This window comes from Panthera uncia, chromosome B1, assembly GCF_023721935.1.
Source record: "Panthera uncia isolate 11264 chromosome B1, Puncia_PCG_1.0, whole genome shotgun sequence".
NCBI lineage: Eukaryota > Metazoa > Chordata > Mammalia > Carnivora > Felidae > Panthera > Panthera uncia.
This window is the reverse complement of record NC_064811.1, coordinates 141,966,817-141,984,342: the sequence shown is the minus strand read 5'-3', so window position 1 is coordinate 141,984,342 and position 17,526 is coordinate 141,966,817. Positions and strand designations below refer to the sequence as shown.

The 17,526-nt window shown below is 35.5% G+C and overlaps 1 protein-coding gene across 1 annotated transcript in view; it reads left to right on the top strand.

Annotated features, from left to right (window-relative positions):
* The window catches only part of LOC125923189 (probable ATP-dependent RNA helicase DDX60), a 101,838-nt gene that overhangs the window by 24,070 nt on the left and 60,242 nt on the right, over positions 1–17,526 (top strand). Inside the window, exons 10-19 of the mRNA XM_049631296.1 lie at positions 25–130; positions 1,077–1,192; positions 2,683–2,843; positions 7,002–7,254; positions 8,814–8,980; positions 9,524–9,682; positions 11,455–11,604; positions 14,116–14,235; positions 15,382–15,477; positions 17,059–17,174. Coding sequence (XP_049487253.1) covers positions 25–130; positions 1,077–1,192; positions 2,683–2,843; positions 7,002–7,254; positions 8,814–8,980; positions 9,524–9,682; positions 11,455–11,604; positions 14,116–14,235; positions 15,382–15,477; positions 17,059–17,174 — 1,444 coding nt within the window. The remainder of the gene's footprint in view (positions 1–24; positions 131–1,076; positions 1,193–2,682; positions 2,844–7,001; positions 7,255–8,813; positions 8,981–9,523; positions 9,683–11,454; positions 11,605–14,115; positions 14,236–15,381; positions 15,478–17,058; positions 17,175–17,526) is intronic.

Genomic DNA, 17,526 nt, shown 5'->3' with positions numbered 1-17,526 from the left:
TTTTTTTTTTTAACTTGTTTACAGATACTTCCAAGGAAAATATTCCTAACTTGGGTTTTATTCCAATGTCATGTGAATTGGTTGATAAGTTTGTTGGTGACATTTTGAAAGATTTGCCTTTCTTAAAGAGGTATAAGAACAAAAATGTCTCAATAAATGATTGGGTGGACAAATGATTTACAATAAATGTCGCAATTCTATGAAGTGCAACAGATTAAATGGAATATATTAGATGCAATATGTGTTTGTAATACCGAATGAGTTTAATAGCAAATTTATCAGTGTCTTTGATCTTAACTAGGTTAAAATCAACATGGTTTAAAAAAATTTTTTTAATGTTTATTTCTTTTTGAGAGAGAAAGAGAGACAGAGCATGAACAGGGAGGGGGCAGAGAAAGAGGGAGTCAGAGGATCCGAAGCAGAGTCCAGGCTCTGTGCCGTCAGCACAGAGCCCAACGCAGGGCTTGAACTCACGAACCACGAGATCATGACCTGAGCTGAAGTCTGTCACACTGAGCCACCCAGGTGCCCCCAAATCAACATGGTTTTAATCTTAGAGTAAAATTACTCCCGCTGGGGTTGCCTGGGTGGCCCAGTCGGTCAAGTGTTTGACTCCTGACTTTGGCTCAGATCATGATCTCACAGTTGGTGAGATCAAGCCTTGCAACTGGCTATGTGGGCTGTGCAGAGTCTGCTTGGGATTCTTTATCTCCCTCTCTCTGCCTTCCCCTGCCAATGCATGTGCACATGTGCAGCTCTCTTTTTCTCTCTCAAAATAAATAAATAAACACTTTTAAAAAAGTACTCCAGGTGGATGTTTTTAATTAATGGATCAATAATGAATATTTGTTGATGTTGATGGTACTGTTAGACATGTTGACTAGATTCTGGGTTCTTAGGCACCTAATAAACTGCTTTTTGGATTCTAACACCCACATCATCTTACAGAAAGAGGAAAGGTGGCTGTGATTTTTTAAAAATATTAAAAAATGAAATCTAAAAAAATAAAATCTGTGCTGTGTTCTGTTTGGAAGCATGAAATTTAAAATACGCATATATTTCTTTTTGTATCATAGCGATGATCCTGTTGTAACTTCACTGGTTAAACAAAAGGAATTTGATGAACTTGTGCATTGGCATTCTCACAGACCGCTTAGTGATGATTATGACAGGACAAAGTGTCAATTTGATGGTGAGTACTGTGACTCTGGTGAAATAAATTAAAATCAATTTCAGTCTCTGCTTTTTATTTTGTAATGAAAAATTATCAGGTTAGGAACCACAGTTATACTTCTTTTTTTTTCTTTAATTTTTTTTGAGAGAGAGCTCATATGCATGTGCACACAACTGGGAGAAAGACAGAGTGAGAGGCAGAGAGAGAATCTTAAGCAGACTCAGGGTTCGATTTCACAAGTGTGAGATCATGACCTGAGCTGAAATCAAGAGTCAGACACTTAACTGACTGAGCTACCCAGGCACCCTATAAGTTATATTTCTTGAATAATGATAGTCTACAAGATATTTAGATGTATGACAGTAAAGATGGTAATGAAGAAGTCCCACTTCGTTTACTGATAGTCATAGGTACACAGGTATGCAGATGTCCTAGGAAGTGAACCAATCCTGCATTTGTCCCCATAAAAATTAGAAGCTGTTTTAAAGAAATATGGTTTATAGTTAAAATGCCTGTGTATTCCTTGAAGTTCAAAACACCAAGGCCATAGTCTTTCAAGCAATTTCAGCTGCTTTTACATCACCCAGTTGATTACGTGTACCAAGTTCTAGCATTTTATGTACCTTCCTGCTGAGGACGGTTAGAACTGCAAAAAGAGGCCCATGAAATCACTAACAGTAGATCCATAGAGATCGAATTAGGGATCTTGTCTCATTGGTTCCCTTGTCTTCATCTCACTTTTGTCTATCCTGACGCTTAACCTCCACCCTTCTTCAAGTTGACAAAACTTACAGAAGAATTGAGGAGTGTGCATAGTAAGCTCGCTCATATGAAATACTTGTCAGTCTGCGTTTATAAATGGCTACTAAGATCCTGAAAGATGTGGGGGGGTCTTTTAGATTAACCATTAATATCCTTCAAAGTGGTTTAATTTGATACATGTAGATACAGACACAGAAAAATTAGCCAGCTTAATTATTGTCTAAATTGTAGTTTGTTTTGGGTGTGGGAGCAAGTCATACCTTGATTGTTGGGATTCCCTGTGTCATTGGATTTTTCCATAGTGAAAGTATTCTTCAGTTGCTAAGTTGTTGGCTCTGCAGCTATGGTTGGAGTAAGGATTTTCCTATCAAGTGATGCCAGAAGCCAGAATATCTAAGATGGATATATTCTAGATTTTGCCCCTACCTTCTTCTTAAACTCATTCACAGGGCACATAACAGAGGTAATGCCTAGAATCTGTCATTCTTTGTAGCATCCTGATATTTGCTTTGGGGGGTAGACAGTGAAAGAGTGTTTTGTCACTTCTGTCCTTTAAATAAGGTAAGGAATTATTCCATAGACAAGATTTAGCCTGACTTAAGATTTCCTCTTTAACAAAAGTAAATCAGACTAAATTACTATTCCAAACTAAAAAGTACATGTGTGCGTGGGATGGTATGAAGAATTAGTGAGAATGTTATTGAAAAAAAATAATAGTTTTACATTTCAAGTCTTTTCTTTTTCAGAAAAATCTAGAGATCCTCGTTTTCTTAGGTCTGTGCAGAAGTATCATGTTTTTCAACGATTTTATGGGAGCTCATTAGAATCAGTCTCTCCAAAAGTTGTTGTAACTCAAGCTGTCAAGCCAAAGAGTAATTTCAGTGTACCCAAGAACAAAAAGGCACATGTAGGTTCTATTAATTCTATCACATTTAAAACTTTTTTTTTCCTTTTCTTAAGTTGATATTTGCTCAATTCCTTTGGTAGTTTCTTTCCATGCTATGCTTTTTCTTTTTATATATGATCGTTGGATTACTTATTATTTATTTGCTAAGAAAGTCTAACCTCCATGTAAAAGGTTATATATGATCCACTGTGCATAATAAAATATATATATGTATTTGGAAAAGAATATAAGATATTAAGTTACTAAAGGCTTGGATTTAGAAATGTTGAAGTAAAATTAAAAATATAGTTCTTTGGGAGTTCTGGTCTATGATGACAATATAGGAATTTCCTGAAGTCACCTCCTCCTATAGACATAATGAATTTACAGAGACATACAGAAGAATTCTCCATGAAGACAATCCAGAAACTAGGGAAAGAACTCCTACACATTGAACAAATGAGAAAAAACCCACAATGAAACAGGTAGAAGAGGCTGAGACACGTTGTCGCCAAAAACTCCACCACTGGTGCAGGGACACAATTGGGAGAGAACTCACAAGTCTTCAGTTTTTCCCTCAGGAGGAAAGGATTGGGACCAAAATTTTGGGTCTAGCACCCCAACATTTTAGTTCCACCTGAGGAATGAGCCTCCCTAAAACATCTAGCTTTGAAATGCCAACAAAGCTTGCATCCACAAGACCCACAAGACTTTAGCCTGGCTATCTCCCCAGGCCTCAGCACAGAGGCAGCATACCAAACTGCTCATTCCCTATCTTTCTCCAAAAGAGGCTGATTTGCATACTTTAAAAACAGGGAAAGAGGACTATAAGCATTGTTCTAGAGAAAACTATCAAATCACAAAGGAAGAGAAAAAGAGAAGAGAAGAATAAAGTCAGAAAAAAATTAGTGGCAATAGTAAGTCAATACCTACTAACAGTTAATTTAAATATAAATGGCCTAAATTCTCCAATCAAAAGACATAGAATGGCTGAATGCACACTAATACTAATACTAATATTAATATTTCATTTATAATTGCATCAAAATATCTAGACATAAATTTTACCAAGGAAGTAAAACACCTGTGCTCTGAAAACTATAAAACATCAATGAAAGAAATTGAAAGTGACAAAAAAATGGAAAGATACTCCATGCTCTTCTATTAGAAGAATTATTGTTGTCAAAATGTCCATACTACTCAAAACAATATACAGATTTAATGCATTCCCTATCAAACTACCAACAACATTTTTTACAGAACTAGAACAAATAATCCTAAAATTTGTATGGAACCATAAAAGACCGCAAATAGTCAAAGTAATTTTGAAAAAAAGAACAAAACTGGAAGTATCACAATATATACACAAGATATACTACAAAACAGCATGATATTGGCACAAAAACAGACACATAGATCAATAGAACAGAATAGAGAGCCCAGAAAGAAACCCACACATATATGGTTGTTTCAAGAAAAAGGAGGCAAGAATATATAATGGGGGGAAAGACAGTTTAATAAATGGTGCTGGGAAAATTGGACATCTGCCTGCAAAAGAATGAAAGTAGACTCCTACCATATAACATGCACAAAAATCAACTCAAAATAAAGGCTTGAATAAAAGACCTAAAACCATGAAACTCCTAGAAGAAAATGGGGTAAGTGCCTTGGCATTGTTCTTAGCAATGATTTTTTTTTTTTTTGTATTTGACATCAAAAGCAAAGGGAACAAAAGCAAAAATAAATAACTGAGGTTACATCAAACTAAAAGTTTCTCTATGCCAAAGGAAACCATCACTGAAATGAAAAAGCAGTCTGCTCTATGAGAAGATATTTGCAAAATCTATCTCTAATAAGGGGTTAATATCTAAAATATCTAAAGAACATATTAATAGCAAAACAAACAATCTGATTAAAAATGGGCTGAGTACTGAAAAGAATTTTTTTTCAAAGAAGATATATGAATAGCCAACAGGTACATGAAAAGGTGCTCAACATTACCAATCATCAGGGAAATGCAAGTCAAAACCACAATGAGATGTCATCTCAGACCTATCGGAATGGCTGTCATGAAAAAGGAGGTAACAAGTGTTGGCAAGGATTTGGAGAAGGGAGAACTCTTGTGTACTGTGTGTGGAAATGTAAATGGTACAGCTACTATGAAGACAATATGGAGGTTACTAAATTAAAAATAGAACTACATAGGAAGTACCAATCCACTTCTGGGTATATATCATAGGAAATGAAAACAGACTATAGAAGAGTTATCTGCACATCCATGTTCATGGCAGCATTATTTACAATAGCCAAGATATGGAAACAGTGTAAACATTCGTCAATGGATGATTAGATAAAGAGGATGTGATATATACATACACAAAAGAAGATTGTTCAGCCATAAGAAGGAATTCTTGCCATTTATGACAACATGGATAAACCTGGCGATGCTGAGTGAAGTAAGCCAGACAGAGAAAGACAGATAATGCATATCATCACTTATATGTGAAATAAAAAAAAAAGTTAAATTCATTAGAAGCAGAGAATAGAAAAATGGTTGCCACAGACTGGCTGGGAACAATAGGTAGAGGTTGGTAAAAAGATACAAACTTTTAGCTGTATGATGAATAATGTCTGAGAAGCTAATGTAAAATATAGTGACTGTAGTTGATAACACTGTAATGCATCAATGAAATTTGCTAAGACAGTAGATTTTAAATGTTCTCACCCCCCTTAAAATGTAAATATGTGAGATAATTCCCAATGGGGGGAATTCTTCTACAATGTATACATATATTAAATCACCATGATGTAAATATTTTACAATTTTATTGTTTCATAATACCTCAGTAAAGCTGAAATTATTTAAGAAGTTCAAGCAGAAATAGGGACTTTTGCTTTAATAGTCAAAAAGCAGCCTCTTCAAGCCCAGTTAAGTGGTCATTGTGTTTCTCCTTGTGTTGACAACCTCCTTTTTATTTTCATAGCCAATTTTATTGTTAGATCATCCAATTACAACTTTTTCTCTCTCATTTAGGGCTAGCAAGAAGGTTCTGTGTTTTTTGTTTTGTTTTTTTGAGAGATGTTATAAAGTAGAGAGTTTGCAAAAATTTTTATTACATACTATAAGATATGAAGGCTGGAAAAAAATCCCATTTTTTTTCTTTTATGTCATTAGTAATTAAATAAATTCTCTCATTGGGACTAAACACCCTCAACATTGTGTAAATGTGCTTTTGTAGCAACTGTTCAGTAAGTCTGCATATTCAAGATATAATAAGCATTGTGTATGGCAAAGGGCCAAAGGTCACTCTTATTGAGAAAGAACCATGCTGAGTAACCCACTTGGTAGATGAAAACATTGGGACACCTCAAATAATATTTATTAGAATTAAGTATTGAGAAGTGTGGCAACTAATATTGACTTTATTATAGGCAAAGTTTAGATATTAGTTTCATGACTAACCTGAGTAGTGGGAGGTTTATCAGAATTTTCTTGTCAATACATTCTCCAATTTGAATTTTTAAAAATATTTATTTATTTTTGAGAGAGAGAAGAGAGAGAGAGAGAGAACACAAGAGCAGGGAAGGGGCAGAGAGAGGGAGACATATAATCCGAACCAGGCTCCAGGCTCTCAGCTGTCAGCACAGAGCCCGACGCGGGGCTGAAACTCATGAACCCTTAGATCGTCATGATCTGAGCTGAAGTCAGATGCTTAACCGACTGAGCCACCCAGGTGCCCCTACAATTCTCCAATTTGTTTTTTGCAGATTAATAAATTGGGTTGGTGAAAGTATAGTAAAGTGGGTCCATATTGTATTTAATCCATTACAGGGAGAGCAGCAGGAACAAATAAATGCAGGAGACATGAAAAAACAATGGCCTGATGTTTCTGATCTACACCACTTGAAATCTGCAAAATTATTTGTGGAGAGGCTTTTTAGTCTTAAATTTAATTGTCATAAATTTTCAATTAACAGAGGCTTTAAGAAACAGATACTAGGAAAAAAAAAGGAAACAGATACTGAAATTAAAGTTGTTCCTATTCAAGAATGGGATGGTTGTCAAAATAATCAATATAGACTTAAAAATATTCTCCCATATGTGAAATTTAATCTTGGGATATTTCCAACTTCTTTTATGGTATGTTTTTTGTTTTTTTTGTTTTCCTTTTTGGTCAGGAGACCAAGGCTGAAATAATTACTAGAGAGAATAAGAAGAGGTTACTTGCTAAGGAAGAACAAAAAGAGGAGAAAAAATGGAATGCTGTGTCATTTTCTATTGAAGAGGAAATGAAAGAGAACTTAATCTCTGGAATAAAGAACCTGGAAGATTTTTTAAAATCATGTAAAAGTAACTCTGTGAAATTTCGAGTTGAAATGGTCGCGTTAACTGCCTGCTTGAAAGCGTGGAAAGAACAGTGTCGCGGTAAACGTATGTGACTCTATATTTTTTGCTTTGATAACTGGAGAATTAATAAAATAAGGTAATGATAATGGATGTCATTTATTAACTGGAAATTTGTGTTAGAAGCCTTAGATGCATTATGTGATTTTATCCTTACAAAATCCCTCTAAGTCTTATTACTTCTTTTATCAGTGAGCAGTGAAATCTCAGAGAGAGTCTAAGTAGCAAATATACAGCACATTCCTAAACAAATTCAAATCCAATCAGTCAAAGATAGGCTTAAGAATAACTACTTCCAAAGTTGTGCGCATAGTCAAGGGAACCAACCATGACGGTGAGGCTCCCTGGGAGAATCTGTCACTCATCTTTGATATCTGAAGTGCAAACATTTTCTTGCTGGGTAAAACTAAGGATTATGTTTGCTGAGCATGTTTGAATTCTTCCAAATGTTGCTATTGCTCGCATGTACTCTACTTTGCAATTTCTGTAGAATGTGGTAGAATAAAAAAGAAGAGACAAGAAGAGGAAGATAAAGGAGAAATAAAACTGGGTAGAGACATATAAATTGATAACAGGTGAATGATCATGTGCCGTAATAGCTCCAAACTGACAATTCTTCCTAGTAAACCTACGTGATCTGTCCGGTTTGAGCATCTCCACACTTGAATCCATTTAACACATGGTTACCAGGTTCTTTTTTTTTTTTCCTTCTCCTCTTGTTCTGCTAACTTCAATCTCCTTTAACATAGTCAGCCTTTCATTGTGGATTCTGTCACAGTGAGAAGCATAAGATTTGGCTTATATGTTTCTCCCTAAACAACATGTTGTATCAGAATTTGCAGTTGATTGCTGCTAAGAAAGATCAGAATTCAGTGGCTTACTCTCCTGAGGGTAAGAATTCTATATTGAATTTGTTTTGTAGTCTCTTACAGTATTCAGTGGGTGTTTGGTAATATTTGTTAGATAGCTAACATATAAGCTTATTGGAGAAAAGGCGAAATTAAAAACAGCCCTAACATGGTAAGTATGGAAAGAGTAGAAGTGTGGAGGAATAAAAAAGATATTTATAACTATAAAGAAACGAAGAAGAATTAGCAAAGTCTGTATCTGGCAGTTGTAACAGACCGATTGAATTGACAGCCTCCAATGATTACACCAAATAAATGATTACACCAAATAGTTATCTGTGGTCAATAGTAGAATTCAATAAATGTTGCAAAGTTTTTAACCAGATCTTTAAAGTCATCTAAATATTTTTCTTTGACCACGGTAGAGCACACATGAAAATAATAGGTGGAGAAAAGATTTGTTGTTTCCCAGAACTCTTATACAACCTTGAACTTTAACAATCTTCTTTCTATCATGAACTATAAGATTTTTCTTTGTCTCTGTTACTTGCACAGCTATTTCCCGGCTACCCATGGAGATGATGAAGTGGGTATAGCTGCACTTTTATTACATTTTTCCTAGTCCTCTTTATTCCAAAACCTTTGTTAATGTTAAGATAGTGAATTTAACTAGGTCAGATTGATAGCCTGGATGACTAATCTTGGATGATCTTTGTATGTTGTTTATTGTTTGCCAAGGTGAAAGCACAAAAGATTTAAGTATAGCTGTTCAAATGATGAAAAGGATCCACTCCTTGATGGAAAGATACCCAGAACTTTTGCAGGAGGCAGATCAGCAACTCATAGCCAGATGTCTGAAGTACTTAGGATTTGATGAATTGACAAGTTCTTTATATCCAACCCAGGTAATTTTCAGAATAGCTCCATTTTAATAGAATAATTATTGGGTATACATAAAGTATCTTGCAAATTAAGTCACCTCTTCTAGATTTTTTTTTTATACTAACAGTATTTCCTCCAAGTTCAAAGTCATTTAGTAGTGATTCAGCTGCCTGTACTTGAGATCATCTAGAATTAGAAAATTGATACAAATGCTTGTCTGGACAAACAGACTGCCAGGTAATTTCTGCAAAGCCTTAAAACTAATCCTGTGTTTAATTCTAGCAAACAGTTTAAAAACTATATAGTAATTATTTAATTGTCTTTAAATATATTAGATTGTAGCTGTAAATACCATAATGGATATTTGAAAATCTTGATGTTTATCAATATACTCACAGTTAAGATAATGATTTAGGTGGTAAAGAACTTGTTCAATAAATATTACAAAACTGAAAATGTGGTAAAATACTTTTCTCATAAAAAGTGCTCAGTAATAAATATTTTAATTATTTAAACAATGTTATAGTTTAAAATCACTTTCCAAATGGACTTTTGAATTAATATAGGTTGTAGGAGATGACATAGAGGAGAAGAAAATGGATAAATATTCAGTTGGCATGGGACCAGTTCGGTTTCAACTACAATACATGGGCCATTATTTGATACGAGATGAGAGAAAAGATCCAGATCCCAGAGTTCAGGATTTTATTCCTGACACGTGGCAGGTAATAATTGAATGAAACAAAAATTTTATTTTATTTGTATTTTATTATTAAATGTTATCTCAGAAACTTTTCATTATTGTGGCTTTACATCTTATATTTGGCATGAACTTAATATTGAGTCCTGTCGTTTAAAATTATTTCGTCATTGAAAATGTCATTGGTAAATTCTTTTTCGTTTAAAGTGAAATTTTCTTTTCATTCATTTTTTTGTATATTGACCATTGCCTAGGAGGTACTTTGATGAATTCACATACATATTTTTAAAGTTGTCTGTGTGTCATCCAGTTGTATCATTGCGGAGCAATCTCTGTGTTTTCCCTGTGTCAATAGGATTTCACATGTAAATGTGCCCAATTTTGGTAGTTTAAATAGTACAGCAATTGTTCAGATATTTACATGCTACACATGTCACCATAGTAGTCATTCTTCTATAAATAAATGTAAAATTGATGGATATAAAAATTAGAATTAAATGGTGTGGTTCTGCATAGATTGGACTAAAAAAATTGCTGATAAATTGAACATGTTTACCTATAAAAGTGCAATTTCATAGGTTCAATCAAACAGACTTCCAGTTCAGAATATGACTTTATCTTAAGAAGTTGTGGTTTATATATACAATGGAATACTGGTTGGCAATGAGAAAGAACGAAATACGGTCTTTTGTAGCAACATGGGTGGAACTGGAGAGTGTTATGCTAAGTGAAATAAGTCATACAGAGAAAGACAGATACCCTATGTTTTCACCCTTATGTGGATCCTGAGAAACTTAACAGAAGACGGTGGGGGAAGGGAAGGGGAAAAAAAAATGTTACAGAGAGGGAAGGAGGCAAACCATAAGAGACTCTTAAATACTGAGAACAAACTGAGGGTTGATGGGGGGTGGGGCGGGAGGGGAAAGTGGGTGATGGGCATTGCGGAGGGCACTTGTTGGGATGGGCACTGGGTGTTGTATGGAAACCAATTTGACAATAAATAATCATATTAAAAAAACAGAATGTGACTTTATCTTATATTGATGATGGTGGGATATCTTAAAAATCTCCCCCCTCCTTTTCAGTAATGAGAGGACTAGTTCCTTACTTTAGTGCAGGACACAAAGCAGCCAGGTGCTCTCCATTAATCCTCCACACATTTCAATTCTTTTGATGTACACTTTATTTTGAGGTGTGGCCCAGAGTGGACCTAAATGAAGAATGTGCAGACTGAGGTTTGGGATGTTTTTCCATCTTCTGCCAAATCATATGATTCTTTGATTATTCATCATTTTGATGAATAAAAGCATAAACTGAAAATTTCACATACCCTCCAAAGGAGGGATCTGGTATTCTTCTATATACAAAGTAAAAGATAACTGGTAAAATTATGAATGGTTGATTTTTTTTCTCCTCAGCTACCTTTTCACCATCATAAAAAATACATACTGGTTACTTCTTAGAACTTCATTTCTCAAAGCCTTTGGAGAAGAGCTGTACTTAGTCAATGAAAAATACTTAGAAAAAAAAATCTTCCCAATGACAAGATACTTTCTTCAGTCTCAGTCTCCATTTTTCACACACAAACCTACCTCTGGATGCTCAAAAGCGTAACAATTCTCTCTTCTGAGAGAATGCCGCGAGTTCTTCAGACTTTCCTGTTATGTTTCTTCATGTGTTTTCAACTCCCAGTTATTCCATTTGAAGTTCAGAAAAATATTGGAAGTGCATTCATATATTTGTTTTGGTAACATGCTGTTCCTGTTATCCACATGAATGGTGTTCTGAACCCTGCAGCGTGAACTCCTCGATGTTGTGGATAATAATGAGTCAGCAGTGATTGTTGCCCCAACGTCCTCGGGCAAAACCTATGCTTCCTACTACTGCATGGAGAAAGTGCTGAAGGAGAGCAATGAAGGGGTGGTCGTGTATGTTGCACCAACAAAGGTAGCGCTCACGTGACTTGAATTTTCTCTTTCATTCCTGAACGTCCTCTTTTAAAATAATGCATCTAGTCACGTGGTGAATCTATTTCACTTTTTGTTATTTATTTATTTTCCAGTTTTCTTAATCTATAATTGGCATATAACATTATTGTGTTATTTAAGGTGTACCAAACATAATTCGGTATGTGTGTATATTGTGAAATGATTGCCATGGTGAGTTTAGTTAACGCCCATCACCTCATATAGCTACAAACTCTTTTAGTGATGAGAACTTTTAAGATCTATATATACTCTTAGTAACATTCAGCTATGCAGTACAGTATTGTTAAACATAGTCACCATGCTCTACATTACATATCTACTACTTATTTTAAAACTGGAAATTCGTACCTTTTGTCCACCTTCACTCATTTCATCCATCCCCTCTTACCCCTACCCTCTGGTACCCACCGATTTATTCTCTGTTTCCAGAACTTTCACTTTGTTTTTTGACCCGCATTTTCCCCTGCCAGTTTCAGAGGCCAAAATAACACTTTTCTTAGAGCCATTGTGAGGAAAAAGTCTGGTCTTGGGATTTTGTCATTCAGTATTATATTTGAATTGAGAGAAGCACCCACACTTTGCTGGGCAATGTTGAGTCTCTTAGGAATCTAATACTGCCTTTCCAGAATTTATGAGATTGATCTAATCTGCTGTTGGGCATTTGTGACTGGCCTGTTTCTCAAGCCAGATTGTTTTGCCATTTTTCTTTTATGTCTATTACTGCCTAATGTTGAGCTTAAAAACAGAAAGTATGATCTTTGTCGTTCAGGAGAAAGTTTGATTTATGGCAAGTATGTTTGTATTTCCTCATTCATGACCCTTTGCTTGTAATGTGATTACTCTTAGGAAAGGCAAATTTAGTTGAGATAACTTTAATTCTATAGATTAAAGTGAATTCAAATTCCATTTCAGTTTCTAGGAAAATGTGTAAAGTTTAGTGACTTGTGGTCAGCCTGAGAATGAGATTGATCAGTACGGTTTATTGAAATCAGGCCCTATTATTTTTTATTGTAGCTTTTTGGTTTTTCATGGCTATTAAAACATTAAGTGCTCATTGCAGGAATTAATAATATTTATCAAGAAAAATTAAGCTAACCAGAGATGGAATTTTAGTAAGTCAACACTGTACATATTGCCAAATTACTCTCTTAAAAGTTTAAATCCATTTTTATTTCCACTGGCACGTATGGCAGTGTATAGTCTCTTTTCTTCTCCAACATTTCTATTATCACTTGAAAAGTATCTGCCATAAAAATAAAGTTTCTGCGATACTGACAGGTGAAAACTTCTCTCAGATTTCAATTTGCGTTTCTGTGATCACTAGTCCTTTGGGCATCTTTATGTGATTTTTTTTGGACATTGACATTTTGTTTTTGTAATTTTTTTAATGTTTACTTATTCTTGACAGAGAGACAGAGAGAGAGACAGAGTGCGAGCAGGGGAGGGGCAGAGAGAGAGGGAGACAGAGAATCCCAAGCAGGCTCCAGGCTCTGAGCTGTCAGCACAGAGCCCGATGTGGGGCTCGAGCTCACGAACTGTGAGATCATGACCTGAGCAGAAATTGGACGTTCAACCAACTGAGCCACCCAGGCGCCCCTGGACATTGACATTTCTTTATTCATGAACTACTTGTGGATGCATTTGCCCATGTTTTGATTTTTAAGGAAGAAGTGGGCTTTTCTTTTTATTAGGTTGTTAGAGTTTTGTATACTAAGTATATTATTCTTTATATGTTATAATAAATATACTTTTATTTTGGCTTTTTACTATATTGGGTCATATAAATGATAATAATCTGTTCATATCTTTGTGTAGTCAGGCTTATCAATGTTTTCATTTAGTATTTCCGTGTGTGGGCTCAGATATATGAAAATATATGAAAATGTTCACTTTTAGTGTCTTTATGTGTATGTTTTAACCTTTATGTTTTAATCTATGTGGATTTTGGGGGGGGGCGTGTGCATAAGTGTGAAATAGATGTTCATAGATTTCCACATACTCAGTTCCACTAGCCAGGCTACCTACTTGATCCAAAGTATTCATGTATCTATATTTAAACTTTAGGTATCTGAAGGAAGTCCCCAAATATGAGAACTACAAATCTGACTATCCTTCACTTGATCTTTCTTTTATAGTAGACTCACAGCTTCTTTCTAAGCCTTTGTCAAAGGTATTCAGCTATTTTCTTTCTTATGTGTGAGCAACATTTCCTGTTTTTTCTGATTAAGCCATTTTTTTCCCATTTTACTTTAAGTTGAGGTTTATCAATGAGGTTCACATGCTTAGTCAAATATCTCAAAGAGAATATGTGAGTGTTTTTAGAGTAGATGGGTATAAGAAAGGGGCTGTTAAGCTTCTGTACTTGTAGTCATACATATTTTTAGACTGTTCCTGTTGTTCTCTGAGGTTTCACCCGTGCTTTATTATGTGATTATTGAATCTCTTCCTTTATCAATCCTTTATCAATCAGGCCCTTGTTAATCAAGTGGCAGCAACTGTTCAGAGTCGTTTTACCAAAAATCTGCCAAATGGTGAAGCTCTATGTGGTGTTTTTACAAGGGATTATCGTCATGATGCCCTAAACTGTCAGGTAGGATATATTAATTAATGCATTTATTATTAAATTACTTAATAGTACTAATATATGTTTCTTATACTAGAGATTCCACATCTGCACAAAGCCTTGTGGAAATATTTTTTTTGAATTTACAAGAGATGAATGACTTTACAGAAAATTTAATATTGTTATATTCCAAAGAGTGAGAACTAGCAGTCGTCTTTCTCTGAGGATGCTTAAATTTTGATTTCATCTTTCAGTTATTGTTTCCTGCATCATCTTGATTTATAAATGGATTCAAAATGGTCTGAAGAATCCAATGTTATTAAAAATTCACAAACACTGATTTCTAACAAGAATTACTTTGTCTTGCTAATTAGGAAACTCTTACTGTTCTTGATGAGTAGGATACTCATCATAATTTCAAAAATGTTGTGTTATTGATAGAATACCTGACACTAAGTAAATCATAGATAGTTTTCCTCCTTAACGAATTCATAAATAAACAAGTAAGACTGAACAAAAAGTGAAAAGATGATCGTAGAACACAGCAGAGCAGGCATGAAGATATGCTACCCAGACTGCCTCTCAAGGACAGTTTTGCTGCCCAAATGTGGCGAGGGTGGTCAAGACAAATACTAGCTGTCAGTTCCTCCAGCTCTGCCTCCACAGTCTGTGTCCTGTGGCTGAGTTAGGCTAGAGTATGAACACCGGGACATTTTGGCCTGATGTGGACTATTTCTGACAACCAGTATTCACTCCAGAATTCTGAGCCAGGTTGGCCAGGGTTTCTTCAGGCTTGTTTTGAAGGTTAGCTCCTTCCTCAGCCCAATCCTGCTTCTCCCCATGTTTGAAAATAGAAATTCTTCAAACAAAACTATCTCAGGGTCTGATTTTGAGGAAATAAACCTGTGATGATTAACTCTGTTTGTATTGCTTTGAATGCTTATAGATAAGAATTTTAAACTTCAAACTGATATTTTGCCACTTTGATGCATAAGAATTATAGTTTCATAAGGTTCAACCTAATATATCACAATTTTAAAGAAACATTCTCAAAAGTAATACTATATCCTAGTTATTAGCAGGTACATTTAGGGGTTATAACTCTATATTCTTATAACAAAGTCTGCACATAGTAAGTACTCAAAATGTTTGTTTATGCAATGTTATTTTTAGGTACTTATTACAGTGCCTGCCTGCTTTGAAATTCTGCTGTTATCTCCTCATCGCCAAGCATGGGTGAAAAGGATCAGATATGTTATATTTGATGAGGTAGGTTTGGTATTATTTCTCTAGGTTGATTTCCTAGTGTGCATAAGTGTTATAATGAAGATATTTGGTGCTTCAAGACATCTGTCCCTTTGTGTAGAGTTCAGGTTTGGTGGTGGCGGGGGTGGGGGAGGTGCTGCCTTTTAAATGGTTTCCCCAGTGAATCATATGTCTTTTGGCTCTGTTTTCCTGTTGTGATTCAATAGGGGTTATTAGTATATGCTGCGGAACTCTATGTGGCAAAGATACCTGCTATTGGTGACTACTGTTTCAGGGGAGCACAATTAACCACCATGGCATAAGTTTTCCTGGACAGAGATTTCAAAATCCAAACTTTGATCTCTAAAGCAAAGAATTTTGGTCTCTAATAATAATGACAGTTATGTAAGTTATTTTATCAGTCATGGACCCAACAGGAAACAAATGGCACAGTAAAAACACAACAATTCAAGAAGAGAGTTTTCCAAAAATGTGTGTGAGGGAAACTATAAAGATTAATACAGTAACCTAGGCTGGTAACTTACCCCTGTGCTTTAAGGGGCAAGGCAGAGCAGTTACTTAGACTCAGAAGGAGATTCTGATTGAGCTAGCCACACTGTGAGTATTTATCTTAGTTGAGGGACATAGGTAGTTCAAGGTAACCATTAAGGAAAGGATCCAGTGGAACAAAGACCTCATGCTCATTCTCCTCCCTTCTTCTGATCCCTTGCCAAGGCTGTCCATTGGCCGAGTCCAGTGAAACCTGAGAATATTGGAGTTCTTTTAAAGCAATCTCTATAGGTCATTTTTTTTTGGCCACAGAGAGCAGGATGGAAAACAATGGAGATTTATAGGGGCAAATAGAAGATATTTACATTTTTATAATAGGAATTAATATCTTGTTTCATGTGTAAAGGAAGATACTGAAGAAATTTAATTAGAGACATGGCCTGATCGAATTTATCTTTTAGACCTATCATTCTGGCTAATGATATGAAGAATGCTGGGGGCATTAAAGGAAGCTAGGATAATAGTCAGGAGGATATTGTGGTAGTGCACTGAGATGTGATGATGACTTGGCTGGCAGTAGACATGCAGAGAAATGCATAGAATCGAAAGAAATTTCCGGAATAAGAGAAAGAGGAATTATTGATGGATTGGTTATGAGGATTAAAGAAAATTTGTGTAGGGGTGCGTGGGTAGCTCAGGTGGTTAAACGTTGAACTCTTGATTTCGGCTCTGGTCATGATCTCACGTTTCGTGGGATGGAGGCCCCTGTTGTACTCTGTGCTGATGGCACTAACAGTGTGGAGCCTGATTGGAATTCTCTCTCTCTGTCTCTCCCTCTCTTTCTCTCCTCCTCCCTACCTCTCTCTCTCTTTCTTTCTCCCTCTCTCTCAAAAGTAAGTAAATAAATATTTTTAAAAACCAAGAAAATACATGTCAAATTTTTCTATTATCTGGATTTGGGGATATTTATAAAAACTTTGTATGGGCAGTTAAAGGTAACAGGAAAGTGTGTATGATGATCCAAGCTCTTACGTCCTGTTTTAATTTGCTATTTTTAAGTAAGCTTTTCAAAGGAGAAATTTTTTGCTTTAATAGGTCCATTGTCTTGGTGGAGAAATTGGAGCAGAAGTCTGGGAGCATCTCCTTGTCATGATCCGATGTCCCTTTTTGGCTCTTTCAGCTACCATAAGTAACCCTGAACATCTTACTGAGTAGGCCTTATGTTCCAATTTATATAAATGCTTTGTATTTAAAATTTTATACTTTCTATATGGGTTCTGACGAGTTTCATAACATTCTGGTGAGTTTATTAACTTATCTCCGACTATTTAAGGAACAGAACATCAATAGCACCTCCTAGCAGGTGCTGAGAAAGGCCACACTTAATAAAAGAAAATCAAGGAATGTCCCAGGCAGATCTGCAATTGAGTAGAAAATTTCTTTCATATCCCTAAAAAAGTTCACTTTAAGTGATAGATCTGTGTTCTTTGTGGAAAATGTGGAAAATGAGGCACAGAGAGTGTCAGTGATTCAACCAAGAACCACAGATAGCAGTAAGGAGGC